The sequence below is a fragment of the Geospiza fortis genome, unplaced genomic scaffold (assembly GCF_000277835.1).
Source record: "Geospiza fortis unplaced genomic scaffold, GeoFor_1.0 scaffold275, whole genome shotgun sequence".
NCBI classification, from domain to species: Eukaryota; Metazoa; Chordata; class Aves; order Passeriformes; family Thraupidae; genus Geospiza; species Geospiza fortis.
The window spans coordinates 3,356,108-3,376,983 of NW_005054341.1; the positions used below are offsets into that span (position 1 = coordinate 3,356,108).

Sequence of the window (20,876 nt, forward strand, 5' to 3'; positions counted from 1 at the left end):
AGGTTTTGCTTCCAAAGAGCTAATTTATGACTAGAAGGATATTTTATGTCTTCAGTTGCAGCAGCTACAAAACTCAGCAAATCAGAACCATCTGTGCACTGATACTTGAATCACCATTCATCTCGCAGCCTATCAGTCACATTAGTTTGCATCCTGCATTCTTGGCTCACGTACACTTGTGATGGTCCAAAGTTCACCAGGAATATTAAAAATGGATGGGACCCTGACCCTGCCTTATTGCACACGCCCCAGAGCCCCACATGGGGCTGCTGCATGCGGGCACTTCCACAGGAACAACGGGACTGACATTTCCCAGCAAAACTGCTAATTACCTCCCTCTCTGCTTAGGGAAGCTGGGCTTTATTAACTTAGAGCACTGCAGGAAAATAGCACAGGAGAGCTGTGTCACTTGGAAAACCCTGTGCCAGTGCACACCAACAGCACAGCTAAAGCCACAGGAACATCTCCTCCACACTGGGGCTGCAGGAGGATAAAGGCAAATGACAAAGAACAGTCTGAAAGCAAGAAAATGAATTAAATGCTGTTACTAATAAAGGTAACTTTGCTTTTAATCTGGGACGAAGGAAAAACCTGGCATTCAGGCCTGTCTTCAAGATGTTAGTGAACAAAGTCCTTGACTTCCCCATTATCCTGAAAGTAAATCATTCTCCACAGACCTACTGCTTTGAAGTGAGAGCCTGTGGGTCAAAAGGACTCATGGCAGTTCTTCCTCCTTGAGGGTTGACATTCCACTTTTTAGCAAAGCCAGGGGAAACAGGAATTAACAAACATGGTGTATTTAAGGCAGAAGAACTGCTGTGTCAGTCTCATTGTGAGAGCTTTAACTATTTCCTCCTGTCCAAGAGGGAAGGCGAGAGGCAGGAGCTGTCAGGAATGCTCCCAGAGCTGTCTCACTCACCCTGGACACCTTAGCAGCGACGTGATTCCGTGCGCACGCTGCTGCTGTGGAAAATTCCAGGGGGCCGTCGTAGCGCATCCCGCTCGACTCCAGCCCATCCAGCAGGATCTTCTTCAGCACGTGATACTTGGGCTTCTCAGCATAAGCTAAGCCAGAAACAGAGGCCAGAAACTTGGCTATTTCACCTGTAGAGCAGATTAGAGTGTGAATTTCACTGAGTGCAACCCCAGAAGTTCAGAAAGGATCTCATTCCAACACGGATGCCAAACGAGACAGCACAATTTCAGCTGACGGCACACTCAAAACACAGAACTGACGATGTCTTGTCTTTTTGGGAGGAGAAAAGGAAAAGACAGACTTAGATAAACAAGCCAGACTTGAAGTGCTCCATCTCGTTATGTTCATGCACTAATTCCCACAGCACTGACAGCTATCCAAGGATAAAATTTAAAACCTTTTACCAACAAGGATTGATAGTTCTGTGTAAAAGAGGAAAGTCTTTGATAGGTCACAATATCCCCTCAAATATTAATTACTCTGAACAGTATTATTTTAATCTGCATAAATACTATACTGGGACTGTTTTGGAAAAGTACAACTTTTTTTTTTTTTACTTCAAACACTACTATTGTTTTTCTGATTGCATCCCAAAACAGTCCAACAGCAGCAACATTTTTCCATCAAGTGGTTCAAAAAACAGGGAAACCATTGAATGGGCAGAAATAATGCTAGTAGGAAAACATATGGGGGGTTCAAACTTTTCTTTCAGTTGAAGACCCAAGTGTATCCTAAAACTGGAGTGCTACACCAGATATTAGCATCTGGTCAAATCCCAGCAGGAAAGATTTATTAAATATGTATACACATCATGAATAAATTTCACCTAATACATACTGCATTCCAGTAATTCCAATACAAAAGTGCTAGGAAAATAAGGGAATAAATCAAAAATAGATACTGACCTTTGGCGTTTTCCCTGGGTTACTTTTGTATTTCAGGGAAGGAAGAAACAAGACAAGACAAACTGTGCATCCATTTGCTTTTTCAAACTCTGAGCAATGAGCAATAAACCTTTGGTAGACAGTTGCTTACTATTTCCATGCTAACAGCTACTTCTGTTTCCAAGATAGTCACTGCTTCCCAACACCTTGGATTACATATGGCCAAGATCCCTTATGTCACTCCATGGGATACAGCACAGACTGAGCAAGATTCTTTTTTTCCAAAGACTTTGTTCAATTTGTGTTATTTTCCTTCTCTTCTGCTCCCCCCCAGAGTCAGACATTGAGCTGTGTTTAGGAAGAGGCTGAAGAGCCAGAGGGTACAGGTGCAAGTACACTTACTGCAGCTGCTTCCAGGAGAATCCCACCTCAGCACTGAATCTGGGAGCTCATCCATAAGTCTGAAACAACACCAGAGTGCAACAGTTTAATGCGCTTTCGGAGCAGGTGATTCCTCATTTGGGATTTAGGAAGACAGCAAGTCTCAGCTCCAAAGGGAGTGGACCTCCAGGATAGCTAATGATTCACAGGATTGCTTTTGAACCCAGATCTCCCCTTACCAGCTCCATTTTTAACTCTTTGCACACAGCTGGTTTCACCAAGATCAGGCTGACACCTCAAACTGCACTTTAGGTTTTTCTTTGCACATATTTTAAGCTTTCTAGAAGGAAAAACAAAAGCCCTTTGAGCCAAATGGCTTGTTCTGATTTCAGATTGATGATTCCAATTGCTATTTTGGAATTTAAGCAGCAGTTCTGCTCTGCCTTCCTATCATTTAGCATCAAGTCCCCTCTGCCATGGAGCATGTGGCTGCCAAAGTTACAGCCAGGCACAGCAGGGCCACAAGGGGACAGGGAGGTCACATCACCCAAAGTGCCACACACTTCATAAACAGTAGGGCCACAGGTGGAATTCCTGTCCATCCAGAAACAGCAACAGCAAAGAAGCTCGGTATCAATTCCTAAAAACAGGAATAACACCAGCCCTCATCTTGGGCAGTCCAGCACCCAGAGGAACCTGAAAATTAAGACAGATAAGAGGGATAACCTGGGCAAGATACCTAATTCCAGGAATGCAATTCATTAGAGTAAGAAGATATTTCTGATAAGAGAAATTGTGTAATTTTCTGTGCATTTCCTTGAAGCCTCCTTTTGCTCAGCATCCTGGAAACGTGAGCCATCCAAGGGTTAACAGAAAGGGAAGAATCAGTGGAGCAGCTTGATTGATTAAATTGATTTCCCATTGAATTGTATAAGTGTTACCTTGCAGGGAGCTGTGTAATGATCAGAACTTCTAAAGGAGAAATATTAAACACAGCAGAGGGTGTCAACATCCCCAGCTGCAGCCGCCCTTCCCTGAGCCACGAGTCGCTGCTCTGCGCTGATTTCAGGGATCAGCCAGCCCCAGCAGGCACCTCTGCTGTGACCTGCCCTACTTAAAAGTTTGCTGCTCCTGCTATTGGGATGTTCCAGCTCTGGGTAACTTTGCTGTGGAGTGTGCTACAGGTACCCTGTGCAGTTAACTCCCTCCAGTCCCAGCTGGGATGGCAGAGGAAGAAAACACTGATGCACTGTTGCTCCAGTGAGCTCCAAGTCATGCTGGGAAAAAGGAAAGATTTTCACCAAGCTCCTTAGTGTTTTGGAATTTAATTGTTTGTAATGGCAGTAGGCTTATGTAACATTAAAAACCTACAGAAAAGCATCTGAAAAACAGTATCATATAGAAAGTTAAATAAATTGAGTGCACATGTGGAAAAACCTCCAAGAGATGTTTGTACTACGGTCTCTACAGAGCACCCATGAAGACTAATGGAACCACACAACAACCTTCTGTATGTGCACCAAGGCCCGTGCTAATTTACAAATGGTTTCTTGGAAAACAAAAGAGTATTGGAAAAATACACAGCAGACAAAATGCTGTATTCTGTGCACTGGAATCCATCCTCTCCTCACAGCAGCACAGACATAAACATGCAAAGGAGAGTAGACATGCACATAAAGTTCCCATTTTAACTGCTTCCAACATCTCTCTTAATTAAGGAAAATTGTTTTAGCTTTCTCCTAAGGTGCTGTTCTACAGTATGGAAAGCTGTGTTTCCCAGAGCTAGGAAGCAGTGAGGATGCTGCAGGGCTCCAGGCTGGTGTGTCCATGTGGGAGGGGGGTTTGTCCTTACTTTGTTTTCGCACTCTGGACAGCTACAGGGTCCTTGAGGTTCTGCTCCCAGGGCAGCTTCCCACACAGCCAGTGCAGCATGCAGTAGCCAAGGATTTCAAGGTCACCTCGTCTGGACGGGGCTAAAATGTGGGAAAGGGGGATGGGGAAAGAGAAAAAAAAACAATTAAGAATAGGAACCTCTTCTTAGGAAATAGAAAAGACTTTGATTGAACTGGTGCTGATGAAATATGAAGAAGCCAAATGGGCAAAGTGTTTTGTTTATTCAGCTGTATTAGACCTGAACTGCCCCAGCATTTGGCCACAGGCCACAGACAGGCAGTGACTTGTTCCTGCTCAAGTGAGGGTCAGCTTCCTCACCTCCTCCAACTCCATCCTTCCTCAGTCTGGCCTGTCACATGGACTTGATCCCCATGGCCTCTGACATGATCCAGACAGCCCATAACTGAGTACCAACACTTTCTCAAAGAGCCAAGCAGTAAAACAAAGAAATAAATGTCTGCTGCTAAATTGCTAACACATGTTCCAGGAAGTCCATGGGGTCCACATTGGTCATGCAGGGACTCTGTGAGAGCAGACTAAACACTGATGGCCTTTCCTGTTCTCCCGTGGAGCCGTTTGAACTCGGATGCTGGGACAAAAGTGCCATCTAGTGTGCACTGACTCACCAGAGCCTGCTCCCGGCTCCAGCAGCGCCTGCTGAGCTCTGCACAGCCCAAAGTGCACTCGCTGTTCAGCAAAGTCCTGGGTGAACTTCCCACTGCTGCTTCCAAAAAGGAACTTATTTCAGGAACAACTTACTCTCTGCACACCCCAGGCAAACACAAATACAGGAGACAAAATTAAATCAAAAATTAACCCTGTCTCCGAGCATCATCTACGCAGATAAACTGAAGTTAAATCTTTCTAGAGAAAGAAGGAGGGGAAAAGTGCAATATCAACAGAATTGCTAGTGCTTGCTGCTACCCAGAGGAAAGCAAACTTGCTGAAACTGAACAAGCAGGAGCACTACAGGATTTCTTTGACTTGCAGCCTACAGTTTGCACGTCAAAACCACATGGAATCTACAAAACCAGAAACTGCTTGTTGTGATTAAAGACAGACAGATGTAGAAGTTACATTTATGCTTTTCCAAAATGAATTTGTACTTTCCAAGAAGGAAAGGAGAGTTCAGACTTGTTTGGCACTTTTTATCCAGTGTAAAGACCAGTAGCTGAGCACTGTGCTGTTAATCCAGCTGTAAACAGATATCATATTTTATGGGCCTTCATTAAATAAATTCCAGAAAGTCACTCGGAGAACTTATCTTTTAATTTAAGAAGTCATCTGCTAAAAGCCACGGTGCCAACACATCATAACTGTCCCTTGTTGCTGTACACACATTACTGTAAAAGCAGCAGATTAGTTTTTATACATTCCCTATCTTAACTGCTCTTAGGCTCGGGATTATTAAAGGCCCTGGATCCGACACCGCTGCGCTGTCCCTTGGGCGTCATTTATTTCCTGCCCTGGATTCAGCAACGTCCTAATGCAAGACTTGGCTCCCATATTAAAATAAAAACACAATCTCTACCACTTGCTGTTCTGTAGTGATTTCTCTGGCCATAAATCTCCCAGTAACTGTGGAACAATTCCATTCACACACACGTGTTCACAACTCTTTTTTCCATTATAGCAATTCCAGATTCGATCCATATAAGCCAGCGTTTTTGACTGCAGATCCTCTAATTTCACAATGCCTTTCTGGCACCTGTTTGGGTGAGACAGGCTACAGAAAGTGGCCTTTTGAGGAAAATTGTCAGAATTCCAATGAACAGCTTTTTTCCACGGGGGGGATTCACTGATGTGCATCTATAAATAACAGCAAACCAATCAGATTTCAGAAGTAACCCCAAGAAAAGTCATTTTCTGACACAACAGTCCCAGAGATTAAAGTTTCTTCACAGTTAGGCCATGACTAATGACATTCCCTCTCACCTGCAGCTCCTGGGACAAAGCCACCACAAAGCAGAAGCCTTGGCTGACACCTGCCCAAAGCCACAGCAAGCACAGGGACAACAAAAAGATCCGTGGAGCTAAAGCACCTCTGCCCAGCAGCAGCAGGAAATGTCCCACAGGAGACAGTAAGTCAGTCCCCATCCCTGCATCTCCCAGGCCACCTCAAGGGCTGCTAAATACAGACATTTACATGGGGGTTTTGTAGAACCACTTGAAAATGTCAGCATTTGATTCTTTGCCTGTACTTGCTTATTTCCCTCTGCTCTATATAAGCAAAATCCCTCAAGCTTTTAAATCATTTAGATTCTTGTTAAAAAGTAATTGATTAATCTTTAACGAGTTAGTATTATCTATGGACAATGGAATTATTAGATTTTCATGTCAAATCCAGCACTAATAGATAAATTTCAATGATATGTTTACTTGCAAAAATAAATCTTCTCACACAATTGAAGATTACAGGAATTCTTGATAAACACCAAGGAAGAGAAATCAATCTGCCTTCACTTTAAATATGACAGCCAGGTGAAAATAAAACAATTCTGCTTGATAACTTGTCACAGTTACAAGAGTGTAGACTCCAACCAGTACTTATTTAAATCAAACTCTTCTCTGCTAAAAAACTTGCCCTTTTTTTTTTTGCTTTTTTTTTTAATAGATGTTTGATTTCTGCTTTTCTACTCACAGGATTTTTTTACTATTATTTTAGTCTCATATGAAATAGTATTTAATGGGAACATATTGGTGGTATTTTATTTCACAATGTCTTTAAAGTTTAATTTTTTAATTTGGAGATTTAAGGCCTGATTCTGTTCTCAGTCCTGCCAAGATAAATCAGAAACAACTCCACTGAAGCTGATGAACTCACAACCACATCAATCAAATCAGAGTTTTAAATATACCACAAACATACTCAACACACAGGCATAGGCTCCAATAACTCAGAATAACTGAAGCAATTCACCTTAGAAGAAAATAGATGATGTATCTCTGTACACTGAATTTGGCAGCTATCTCCACTCTAATTTATATTCAGATTATTATTTCCAAATAGATCAGGGATATCACAACAGCCACAATATGCTCTCAAAACTCCACTGCTCCCAGGAACTCCTCTGAAACAGAATTAAAAATGGGAGGTTTCTCTATGGCCTCTGTTTAGCTGATTTTCTCCAGCCTTTTGTAAAGATCAAACAAGTGACAGATAAATATTCTCTAATTTTTAATTAGCACTGCTATGTGATAATTTCACTATTAGTGATTATTTGGAGTAGAAGTTTTTCATAAACATGAAAATCATTTTGATCATTTTGGTTGCTCATATTGCATGGATGTGCAGTGGCACCTCCAATTCTCACTGGCATTCCAGGACACCAATTTATGGTAACTCACAAGCAAAGAGAACTCATAACACAGCCAGCAATGCAAAAGCCCATAAAGGAAAGGAGGGATAACATGATCATGGTGAAATGCATTGTGATAAAAATATAAAAATAATGATAAAAATCACAAAGTGATATAACTTAACTCAAGGCTGAGATGATTAAAAGACAGACTTGACAAAAATCAGTACCTCTATTAGGAGTAGGAGAAATGACAAGACAAAAAAACCCCCAAAAAGCAGATAAGGCAGTATTCCTTCCCCCAGGTCCTGGTCAGTCTGAGGAGCTCCTGCAGCAGGATGATGGCCAATGGAATAGTGGGTGGTTGCACAGAAGAGGTTAGGGAAATACATTAAATTAATGATATATTTTAGTGCCTGGAGGCCATTCCACAGAGTTATCCAGCCTCAGACAGGGCAAAAGCCAGCTGGGAACCACCTCTGCTCTCCTCAAATTTGCACAATGCTCAAGTACTCCCTGACAATGACCACCACCATGGATTGCTGGAAAGAAAAACCCATGGCACCACCACAGCTCTTCTAGAGAAGTCAGCCTGTGACATGGCAGAGAAGGACACCTCCTGTGCCAGCCTGGGACACTCTGTCCCAAACTGGGATCCCACAGACACACACCTGATGGGATGAACAGGCATGGAACACACAGCAGAGCTGCCAGGAGGGAATCACCACTGGAGGAATGGGATGTGCTGAAATAAAAGGGGTTGGGGCTCTGCTCTGATGGGAGAAGCTCATGGAGTGGGAAGGCTGGCAGGTGCAGGGCAATGTCACCATGAGATCTGGGTGGCAGATACAATGGTGGTGGCAGGAGATGCCGGTACCTGGTCGGAAGCAAAAGTTTCCAGGCTTGCAGTAAGGACAACATGTGGCAGAAGTTTAACTCTTCTTTCACATCTGTGTGGCAGAAAAAAAGAATCACAAAGGTAAGGGCCTGACAAGTAGGGGTGGGCAAGCAGCTGAGATTCACTACCTGTCTGAATTCCTGGTGTAGAGAACAACAGGCCTTCCCCAGGCACAGTCCTCAGATGTGACAGAGCTGTAAATGCTTCTCTTCTTATTTTTGCTGCTTCTGAACACTCCTGGCAGCTTCCAGAGGCGGCTGTAGAAGCCCATCCAATCTTTTCCTTGCTAGTGACTCTTCTTTCACTTACAACCCCCTCCTGCTCCCTCCTCTGCTGGGCACACATTTCTAATCCAACTCTCAGGAACTAAACCATCTTTTTATTTATTTCCCACTGCAAAGTTCCACCCATTTTTTGCCAGACTGGTTATATTTTCCTTTTATTATTTAGGATTTACAGTTTTTCCTGTACACAGTCTTTGGGAAACACATATCAAACTGCAGCAGATCAATAATTCATTTGACCGACAAAAAAAAAAAGAAAAAATCCTGCAGGCTCCTTCTGAATCCTAACTATGCATGGACAGATGCCAAATCAACCTCTTGATCCAGAGCCACTCAGAGCTCTGTTCTCTGGAAGCAGGCTCCCAAAGAATGTGTTTCCAGGCATAGGTGTTTATATTCCTGCACATCCTTCCTCACAAACTGAACCCTGCACATACTTTAGTCAGCAGAACAGGAAAAATGGCCAAGCACTGAGCTGTGTTTTTAATACCACTGAACAGCTCTGCTTGAGCAGTGGGGAAAACCAGCACAGGGGCTGCAGAGCTTTCCCTGCCAGCAGCCCAAGGCTGGCACTGCCCTGGACAAACCCAGTGTCCCAGGGCTCTGATGGAGCTCCAGGAGCCCAAGGAGCTCATAACCCCTGTGAGGGGCACAGAGAAGCCTGCCCAAAGTCCCCACTCCTGTGGGAAGCAGCTTTTACCGCTGCAGATGTAGAGATCAGTCCTGCACAGACTTCAATGGGGTCTCTACTGATGCAAGAGATGGCACCACTGCTCAGAGTTCCTGGGAAATGCTGGGAGAAGGGAAGAGGACTCTGCTTGGAATCGATGGCAAACACAAATATATGCTGGAGGGAATTCAGCATAGATACTTCATACTCTTATGTTCATCATTGATAGCAAATTAAAACTGGGCTTACACACTCAATGCACAGGACTGGAGTATTTAAAAGAACCTCAATATGTTAAGTGCAGTAAATCTCCAGAGAAATTAGGTATTGACTGCATGCCTCAGTGAGGAGAAAATCTACAAAAATCCATAGGAGGCATTGATCCAAATATTACTTTTTAACACTAACTATGTAACAACTTTTAAATGTACACTGAGTACAGATATAATTCTCCTTAATTATCAATCAACAAACCAAAATGCAATACTGTTTATACAGGCTGGTCTTTAAAAATGAATACAGTGAGTACACTCCAATAAGACACTAAAACCAACGATGCAGTTGTGCCCTGAGAAATTTGCATCAGAATAAAAAGGGTTTCAATTTCAAATACCCACACCCTGGTTGGGATGGGATCCTGCCACAAATCCAGAAATGCTGATGGTGCAGGTTGGATGCTGAGGCAGAGGCCAGGCTGGGCCCTTCTTGGTTCCAGGAGAACTCCAAATGCAGCTCAAGGACGCAGCTCCACAGGAACAGCACATCCATCCACCTGGCCTTTCCAGAGGCTGTCAGAAGAACACAGACCAATCCCAGCACCCCAAAGTGCTCCCCTGCAGTGGCCACTGGTAGGAATCTTTCTGGATCTCAGTGCACTGCACACTCTACACCTGGTGAGCTCCATGGAGATCCTGGGCAATAACCTCCCATTAAACTCTCCAACCACATAAACTCCAGCATTGACTTAAATTACTGGGAAGGGAATGCATTTGACTGGCTCTGTGCAAGGAGGCTATCAGCTCCAAGCATTGCCAAGAGGCACTGTTGAAAGCTACAAATTCCTAATTTTGCTAAAGCTTCAGCATGTCCCTCAAATCACTGCATGTATTCAGTAGCTGCTTCATGAACAAGTGAAAATGTTCCCATTCATCTGGCTCAGCACAGCCACTGGTGCTGTTCAGGGGGGCTGAGATACTTATGTTGCCACACACATGCAGGAAATGCCCTCTGGAAAGGATCTCATTTATATAAAATAACATTTAAAAATTAGAATGATATTCCTGGAGCATTGAAATAACAAAGCCCCCCACTCTGAAAAGCTGGGTGACACCAGAATGAAGGCTGTCTCTGCACCTTCCATTTGCCAACAGTCTTTAAAGACTTTTCAGAACACCCCACCTCACTTTGTAAAGGAGACTGTGCTGAGACTGCACCATGAGCAGGGAATCCAGGAGATTGCTGAGCAAAGAAGCCCTTTGCCCCAGCTGCTGGAACTCTTTCAGCATCCTAAGCCATCTCTGTGCCTCTCAGCCTCACACCAAGAGAGCAGGGAACCCACTGCTGTGTTCTGCCAGCTGAACCCCTGCAATCTCCAACAGAAGTCTCTGCAGATGCAGATTTCCCTGGGATGTGGAGAGCTCTGCTACAAGTGGGGAAACTCTGGCAGTTTGATCTTCATGGATTCAGGCTGTTTGTCATGGTTTAACCCCAGCCACCAATTAAAGTACCACACAGACATTCACACCCTACCCCTCCCTGGAGGGACAGGGAGGAGAATCAGGGAAAAAAGTTAAAATCCATGGGTTGAGATAACAACAGTTTAATACCTGAACTAAAATTTTGAAAATAATAATAATGAAAAGGAAGGTAAAGAAAGGAACAAACCCCCTGACAGAGAAGTGATGCACAACAGAGCTGCTCAGCACCACTTGAGCAGTGATTGGCACCTCCTGGCCACCCCCCCAGTTTATCCCTGCCCCTGTTATCCCAGGGATGAACATCCCTGTGGCCAGGTCAGCTGTCCTGGCCAGGTCCCTCACAGCTCCCTGGGCAGCTCCTCCCTGCCAGAGCACGGGGAACTCACCAGTCCTTGACTGAAGGGAAGCACTGCTCAGCAGCAACTACAACATCCCTGTGCTGTGTCATTGTCATCCCAAATCCAACCACAGCACTGCACCAGCTGCTGGGATGAACGTGAACTCTGTCCCAGACTAAAGCAGGACACCACCACAAGGTCAGAGCTGGCATTCCATGTGAAGAGTTTGGATGCTCTGCAACATACCAGACCACACATCATATTCTGCAGTCTCTTCCAGCAGGAACACCAGAAAAATCTGTGGATTTTCTGTTTGCAGCTATCAAGGAAACACTTTTCAAGTGTAAGAAGCGGGGGTAGGCTCCCTCAAACTATCTTTCTGAACATTTTGTTTTGTGGAGTCCTCTGGTTTTAACAAATTCCATCAGAACTTTAGCTCTTTGAGGAGGTTATCTAAGACACATTGCAAAACTTACCTCACACTTCCTCTGCACGCCTTTTGTCACACAGGTCTGTAAAATTTCCCTGCACTTTCAAATAGAAGGAATTATCTGTCCTGTAACCACACACCCATCCACAAACACTACCAAACTGGCTGCTATAACTACCCAACAGCCAAATCCCAAATATTCCAGCTTCCACCTACCCTTCAAAGAGCATCCACATCGAATACCAGTGCACAGCCACACCACTCACTCTACCAGGCAAAGCAGGCAGAGTCAGGTCTCCAGAAAACAGCCTGCATGCTTGGGAGGGCCACAAGAGTCCAAAACAGATGCTCTGCTCACCACAAAATATTTTCTAGCAGGTGAAATGGTGCAGTTGTCTTAGCAGGAAATACTTGCCAGTCTTATTTCATTTTTCCTAATGACCAGAGTTAAACGACTGCAGGTTTTAACAGCTCCAGCAAATTATCAAGACCCTCTACATTACATGGTCAATGGTCCTTTTAATAGAAAAAGCAATAATATACAGTTGTTTGTGCCAACTAAAACTCGTTAGAAAGTATTAGTTTAAGGTAACAGTTCAGCAGCTATTAACAAGCACAAATTCCTGCAGTTATCACTGGTGACACTGATGCTCACCAAGCTGGCAGCAGCAAACCATCCCTCCTGCTTGAGATGATCTTGGGGGTGAAGGAGGGGAAAGGGGAAAGAAAAGTTAACAAAAACACTCTTTTGTAGCAAGAGTCAAAGTTTTTCAATAATCACCATTTTTTTCACTAGCATAACATTAGAATTGACTTTTTGTCTTGCTGACATAGCAACTAAGAAAGTTGTGTTGCATTGACCATATTGATTGTGAACAATGCAGCCATCAGTGGGACTTTACACCATATATTTTCAATATTGACCTCCCAGTCCCTTTTCCATGGCTCTATGGGTCTGCTATTGGATTTGGACTGCAGCGTAATAAACAGCTAAGGTTTAATTAATGGTAAATGAATACAAGACATAGGTTATGACTTTAACTAATTAGGGAATTGTTGAATTAAGTCTGCCTTGGAATGCAAGGCAGTACAATCAATATCCAATAAAAGGACTATGTATGTAATTTACCTGCAAATGTGTTTCCAATACCATCAAAGTGAGTTTAAATAAGTAAGATATATGAAAGGCTACTGGAAAAAGATTTCAAAAAGTTAACACTTTATGGCTTCAGAAAAGGTTTTTCTCCTTGCAGAAGGAATGTCATCTTGAAATACCCTCCCATAACACAGATGGTGACACTCAGCCACAGCTCTCCCTAAAGGACAGTGCAGACTCCAAACCCTTTTCCTTGACAATGCAGCATTAGCAAATCCTGCCTCTGCAGGGCACAGCGAGCACAAACCAGCCCTCCCAACATAAACCAAAGAAGTTTGATGTTGAGCTCTTCTCAGGGCTGTCCTGGGCTGCTCCAGTGCTGTGTGTGCAGAGCCTCTCAGGGCTCCTCCTGCTGCCCTTCCCCCAGCCCTGGGGAAGCATTCCCAGGCACACGAGGAGGTCACCACACCAGGGGCTGAGCAATCCCCAACACTGCTTCTCCTGTGTACAGCAGCACTCACAGCCTGATTACTCATTCTATAATCACTCATCTGAAATAAAAAAAAGAAACCTACCTACTCCCTTGTGGGCATCTATGCTGGTAAACTCTATTGTCCCATTATGGCCCTTCCTAGGATTTTCCTGATACTGTTTGTGGTTCCCATTGGGACAATATCTGTAGCAAAGTCCATAATCTGCAAGATAAACCTGGAAGACATGAACAGACAAATGAATAATGCTTTTGTCCTTTGAAAGTATAACCTTTATAATTAAGTCTTAAGAAACTGATAGGTTAAGGACAGCCTTAGATCTAAATTTTATTAAACCAAATGGTGCCTCAGGATAAAATATGTACAACTGGGGGCTATAACAGCTGCCCTCCCCATTTAAATCCTTCCACTACTATACTCTTATCTTATTTCAGAGTCGAGCAGGATTTCAGTCATTTCATTTTGTTCCTGAGCTCTCTGCTCTCCAGGTGGGCATCCAGACATCATAAACTGCAATATGCCTTTCATGCAGCCTCACGTTGCTTATGGGACCCCTTCCTCCCCTGACCTCAGCAGGCACACTCCCTCCCTTCCCCATTTGGATTTTCCAGCAGCTGAGACTCTTCCAATTCAACTCTTCTGTGCACCTTCAAGGCCAGAAGAAGGGGCAGCAGCTTCCCACTTGGACTGGACATGGGGCTCCAGTGGCCCAGGGCTGCTGGGCACTGGCCCACCTGTAATCCAGCCCTTTGGAATGCCACTGTCACTAACTTCCCACATCAACTATTGAAAGTAGGCTAAACCAAAGCAAACCAGCCCTTCCCAACCCAGTAAACCCCTCCTGAATTTAGAAAGAATTTTAAAAAGACACAGGACCAAACTGTGGTCTCTCAGTTACTCTGAAGCAAATGCACGGAGTTAAATCAATGTAAGAGAAAAAAAAAACTGGGCCCAAATTGTGTATACTGCAATAGTGCCACAATTAGCATTCCATCCATGGATTTCTGGGGCAAAAGCTGAAAATCATCTGAAGGCATGGAGATCACTTCTACTAAATCTTATTATATGATAAAGAAAAACATCTTATTTGAACATTAGTTTAGTTTCCTCTTTAGCTACAAAACAGTTTATCCTAAAAAAGTCTAAACCAAACTTTCCTGGCACTCACTTGCTATTTAATTATGTCAGTCCTGGTAAAGGCAAAAACAAACAAACAAAAAAGCCTCAAGAAAACGTAACATATTACTTTGTAGCACATTCTGTTCAACTTCTGAGTCCTGTTTGTGCTCCAGGCAGCTTCAAATCCTGGGATTGCTGGTCTCTTGGTTTTACTGTTTCTGCTGCAGGATCTGAGCTTATCTGGAGCGTGTAAGCTGGGCTGCAGCCCTCACTTCCTGCAGGGGGGTGGCTTTTAAGATTATTGATGATGTTTCTCACCTGACAGCCCAGCCAAACTGGGATACAAGATTAAAGACCAGAGGCATGGATGGCTACAAAATCTGGAACGGGGCATCAGCTTGGTCAGGCTGACTGATTTGATTTTCTCCCGCATCCATTCTCTGGTGTATTCCTGATGCTCTGGTGCTGCCCTAACTGAGCCCACAGCCAGAGAGCTCACTCAAAGTACCCTAAAAACCAAGTTCTGTGAGTCTCCTGCATCCTTTGTGGGCTGGGAAGGAGAGAGGAGCCTAGGAGCATTCTTCCCAGACTCAGTGCTGTGCTTTGGATTCTGCTTGACTATAGGTTTCTGACATAGACAGGAAGATAAAATACCTTTAAAATTAACATTAAAATAAGATTTCAACTGCTAGTAAAGAAAATACACCCACAGCACCTCTGGCAGCTCTCTGGTTTGGGCTGGGCATGCCAGCTTATGTGACAGAGACTCCCATGTGACAGCCCAGCCTTAGTGATCTTTTAAACTATACCAACAACAGGCCACCCAGAAAGCAGCCACAAATATTTGCTAGTCAAATTTAACCCCCCCCTCCCAATTATCCTATCACAGTAACTTTGTACTTCTTTATTTTTAAGGCAGCTCCATAATGGTCCATAATTTTAAACCAATGGATTTGCATAAAACACCTTCAGTGGCCGTATCAGCAGAGCAGTTTTCAATTTATACCGAAAATCCCCTAGAAGTGAGAAGGAACTTTAAGTTATCCTGCACTAACTGAAGGTGGAAAGACCTGGAAATAAAGAAGCAACTGCTTCCTAAAGCCACTCACATGCAGGGTGATCCTGACATCTGATCACAGCAGTTCTTCTCAAAAGTTGGCCATGAGTGTACCAGGTCAGCTTCTTTCTAGCTGGGCCATTGATCACTTCCATAATTTTCACATCAGATTTTTTTCCACAAACATGGCAGCCTCTCAAGGCAAAGCCTCTTGGCCACTAACAAAAATCAATCCCCTTCAGCTTGTACAAAACCAGCTAGGCACTGTTACAACCTTGCCACAACCATTATCAGAATGACTGTGTTATTTTAAATTACCATTAATTTCATTTCATCAATTCTCATTATAACCCTTTCATCATTAAAAAGATATATAGTTCTTTATAGCTGGTTGTCACTTTTTGATAATGTAATACTGCATGCCCTTCCAAATTTGCTCAGAACATGGTAGAGGTAGCTCATTTAGAGTTTATAGTTGTTGTGGATTTTTTAAGGGAATGGGGAAGGGGAAAAGCAGATGAGTGTTAAAGAATACTGACAAAAATTAAGGCAGTTTTAGTAGAAAATATTTATGGTATTGGAACACCTATCTGCATGTTTTCTTTGGGAAAAAAACCCAAATAAGAACCAAAAAAAACACCAAAAAAACAAAAAACCAAAAAACAAAACAGAGCAGAGCAACCAAGACAAACAGGACACTGGAATAGGAAAAGGTGCTGTGGATGATGAAGGTGTAGCAGGGACAAGCCCAGAACAGCTGGGTTTAGCTGTGGTACAGTGTACACTCCTTCCCACTCACTTACTTTAACTCTTGTTTTTGTTCAGGTTTCTCTTCTTTACACAGCCCGGTTTGCACCAGGCTCTGCAGTGCTCAGCATGGTCTGTTAATAGATTTTTGTTCCCAACCATGAGCCAGATTTCTAGTGTCTTCCCCTTTAATTCCATGTACACGTAAACGTGCCCATCTTGGTCAAGTGAATGATCACAGACACAAATAATTATTTGTGAGCACAAGCAGGCAGCCACAGTTTCAGCCATTCTCTGCCCTTTCTGTGCACAACTCCCTCACAGTGCTTGGTGTCTCAAGTGCTAAATATCTGCTAAACACACACAATTCTTACAAACTGGACCCATGATGATATTTAATTGCACTGAGCTGGGCATTTATTAGCCTGGCCCTCTGGATTCTCATGCTATTCCCTTTATCTTGAAGGACAGAGCAGGAGGTTTATTGCTGGAAGGATCAAGTACAGTGATTTTCTCTGTGTGTTTCCATTCCTAGGTTATGTCATGCCTGTAAATAATTAAGTAGATACCTACTAATAAGAGGCAGATTGGTTGCTAATGGCCAGAGTGCTGTCAGGTTCAGCTGGGCACTGGGCTACAAAAAGGGTAAAGGCAGACTGAGGTCCATTGTGGTTAGCAGCAGAGAGAGGGGAAGGGGCACAGGGCATCTCTGCCCTGAAGGAGAACAGAGAAAATCTGATTTTTTTCTCAATTCACCTGCACTTTAGCAAGTCTGTCCCAATGGGCTAAAAAGCAGGAATCATGATGATTCACCTCACAAAGAAAAACAGCTTGAAGTCAGAATTGCTTTCATGCAACTTTTTCCCAAAAGATCAATGCATGATTTCTGTATCTTCTGAAACAATTTTGTATTCTTCTATCTCTGATAATCAAGTCAGAGTTCTATAATGTAACTGACTTGGTCTAAGTAACACTTAAAATCAGGACTGAGGTGCACATGCAATTAAAATTCACAGCTTTTAAACCCAAACAGACTTGAGTCTGCAACACGTCTGCCCATAAAATCCATGGGGGAAAATGCTACAAGGTGATTGCAGGAGGTGCTCTCCTACACCTCATTTATTTAAAATGCAGATTTTAAGCTCTTGTCTGGTGACCACTTGCCCCTCTTAATAGCATCACCATTTAAATGAGATGAATGGATTTAAATTTCTTTCAGAGTTTCTATCCATGCTGCTTGCTCTGCTTTATCATACAAACAGGACCATGCAACAAATTATCCTTAACTCTCCCCAGCCCTGAGACTGTGCTTCACCTGTAATTGATAGTTCTGATGACTTTAGGTTTCCTTTGAGGCCTGTGTGAGATTCATGGGCTGTGCAGTCCCCTCAGACCATCAGTGCTGCTCTGGCAGTCCCTGGGCAGGCTCGTGCTCAGACCATTGAGTGCAGAATTGATCCTGTGACCTGGAGCTCAGGGATGGCCCCGCTGCCCCTGCTGAGCACACCTGCAGCTCTCTGAGGGCACTCACTGGAGCCTCTCCCCATTTCTAACCATCCTTTGGAGGTCACACACTGACAGCACCTTGACTTTATTTGTTTCTCTGCTGTGCCACAGAAACTAGGGGATAGCAGTATGGATTTCACATGCCCTTTGAGAAAGGGGACTCTTGTTTATTGGCCATGGTGTAAATTCACCAGGTTAATTTACAGAAGAGAGAGAGATCAGCAGCAGGAAGTCTAACACAGGAAAATTGCATTTTTTTTCTGTCATTTAGTGACTGTTGATATGCATTCTTAGATGCAAATTTGTCACTGACTTTCTGCAGTTGCAAAAAAAGATAAAGTTGAGTATAAAGGTACACCTGCTTTTTTGAATAGAGATTTATCGCTCTTTACCAAAACAGGATATGGAACTATATTTTGAATAGAGATTAATATTATTTTTAAGATATGAGTTATTGGTTTCTTTTTAAAACAAGTTTCTTTAATTCTAGAACACTTAAAATATATTTTCTCTTAAAATCCTAGACCCTAAAGAAAAAAAACCCACTGGCATTAAATTTTTGAAAAACCTCATAACAGAAATCGTTAGGTCAGGCAGTTTTATTATGCCAACTCCCACTGGAGCTAGAGAAGCCCCTGGGCTTGTACTCCTGAGTTGGAGTTTGTCACAGGCTAGATGCTCTCACTCCCTATTTATGAGATTAGGTTGATCATTTTACATTTAAAAAAAAATCCAACCAAGACCAAGGCAATCGAGTTACTCACTGTGTTAGCAGAGAGAAAAAGGTGGCACAGACACTTCACACATACAGGAATGAAAATTTAATTCAGACCATAGAAATGCAAGCAATACTAGAAATTCTCCCCATTAGCACCTCTGAACTAGAATAAGAACTTTTAAAAATGTTTTATAGAATAATTTCAGTGGAAGAGAAATTTTGGTGAAACAAAATTCTGCAGCAAACCTCTCAGCAGTGATGTACACTTTGTAGATGCTGAGTTAGGAGCTACTCAAACTGGAGCATCTACTGATTTATTTAATAAACCCTAGAAAATAAACACTAAAACCTCTGTCCACTAACTCACAAGTACCTTATTTTTAACCTGTCAATGAATTTACTACCATTAAAGCAAATTACAAGTACAGCACAATCTTCATACAAATAACACAAGAAACAAATCAGAAAATCACCCAGCAACCTGCCCAACTCCAAGTCAGCTCCAAGTCTTAACATTTTATGATTACTGGAAGTGGACACTTCCAAAGTGATTGCAATTTGAAAAACAACAGCATTTCTTGTCATAAAAATATACAATAGCCAAGACAAAAGAAAAGTCATTTGAGTTATGCTAATGGCTGCAGATCAATTTGGCTCTAAAGAGCCTCCTCCTCTGGATTCAGCAGAACACCATAAACTGTGATTATGCACTGGCTGCTCCCACTGTATAAACCAGGCTTGTCCTAAACAGCCATGCTGCGTTTCAAATGATGTCTTTCAGAAAGCTGACAAGTTAAATTTGACTCAGCCATTTAACTTGAAGCTTTTAAAAAGAGCAGATATACTCAAATGGTTCACCTCCAATGGCAGTGAGCTGCTTTGCAAGATCTGGTTCTTTATCACAGCAGCAAAGAAACCAAAATTGAAAGAAGTATTGCTTACAGCTAATTATATTTAAGTGAAGTTGGAGATGTCCTTTTTTCCTAAATTATTTTTTTTTTCCAATTAAAAAAGCATACTTAGATTTTATTACCTGAAGAAAAAAAAAAAAGACAGAAGAGCACGTGGAATAGGACAGGACCAAAAGATTTGTTTTAAAACATTTCACCCAAAGACTTCCATTTCAAGGCTGACTTCAGAGTGCCAGAGAACAGCAACTTTAATCCTACTTACCTGTTCTATGCACTACAATGAGCAGGACAGGAGAGTTAGGGCATGGAAACAATTCATGGCAATATTAGAAATCTAGAACTTCCCAGAATGAAAGTACAATGGCCACATCCAATCCTTTAACTGGTATAACCTAGAGCAGCAATTAGGTCCCACAATTTATCCTCTTCATTAGTTTACTCATCCATAGCAGTGTCCCAGTCAGCAGAACACAGAGGGAACAAAGCCCAGCTTTGTCCTGCTTCTTTTTCAGCCCTCAAGCTCCACAGAGCCACTCTCAGATCTGTTGTGAGGGGACGTCAATGCTCATACATAAACTCCTTTTAATATGTGAATTGTGAAAGCAAACATTTGCAAAACTTGAAACTTTTCAATGGTTATAAACACAGTAAAGGTGCAGATAAGTAAACATGCTCACCTCGTGTGGATTGCTGTAGCCCAGAAGAAGATTTGCTGCTTTAATGTCCCCATGGACATACTCATTTTCATGTATGTACTCCAAAGTATCCAACTAGGAAAGATTGCAGAACAGAGGAGAGAACATCATCATCTTCTCCACTCTGCCCCCAAATATTTCTCACTAGACAGGGGAGCCAAGGGCTACACAGGCTGAGGTGACAAATTTGGCTTGGACTAATGATGGCAAAGCATAAACAAGCCATACTCTGCTTGAGATATCCCTGTGGAACTACCTGAGTACCACTTCTAAATCACAAAGCAAGAATGAAACCAGTACTTCCAAACACCAGAGGAGATGCTGACAACACCAAGCTCTAGGAAAGATCATATTCCATCATTTCTAAAGGTCTGGCATACATTTGATCCTGCCAGTTATGATATGACCAGCATCTCATGTCACAGCTTCCTGCATCAACACCTCCAGCTCCTCTAATTATTAAAAAACACACTTGCACGTGGCAACCCATCCAAAGGAGAAGCCAAGTCTGACTTTTGGAGTGTTACAAGTTTCTCAATTATGTGACTATGAAAGCCCTTCAATTAAAAAAAATATTATTATTTAGGTTAAAGGGATGCTTTGGATGCATCCAGTCTAAGAGTTCCTCTTCTCTAACTCAAGATCATTGCCTCTACTCCATTTTCCATCCACCTCTGCTCAGCAATACAGTATTCACAGTATTTCACAACACAAATCATGTTACAAAGGAGCACATATGTAACTTGCTGTTGGAATGTGCCAGCGACACCCATTTGAGAACAAAAC

General features: G+C 42.8%; 1 protein-coding gene across 3 annotated transcripts in view; it reads right to left on the reverse strand.

Moving 5' to 3' along the window:
• The window catches only part of VRK2 (VRK serine/threonine kinase 2), a 36,684-nt gene that overhangs the window by 5,049 nt on the left and 10,759 nt on the right, over window positions 1–20,876 (reverse strand). For all 3 annotated transcript variants that reach the window (XM_014307694.2, XM_031058318.1, XM_031058317.1), the window contains exons 6-10: window positions 20,073–20,165; window positions 13,422–13,554; window positions 4,094–4,214; window positions 2,263–2,321; window positions 920–1,104 (exon numbers count right to left, since the gene is read on the reverse strand). In XM_014307694.2, coding sequence (XP_014163169.1) covers window positions 920–1,104; window positions 2,263–2,321; window positions 4,094–4,214; window positions 13,422–13,554; window positions 20,073–20,165 — 591 coding nt within the window. The remainder of the gene's footprint in view (window positions 1–919; window positions 1,105–2,262; window positions 2,322–4,093; window positions 4,215–13,421; window positions 13,555–20,072; window positions 20,166–20,876) is intronic.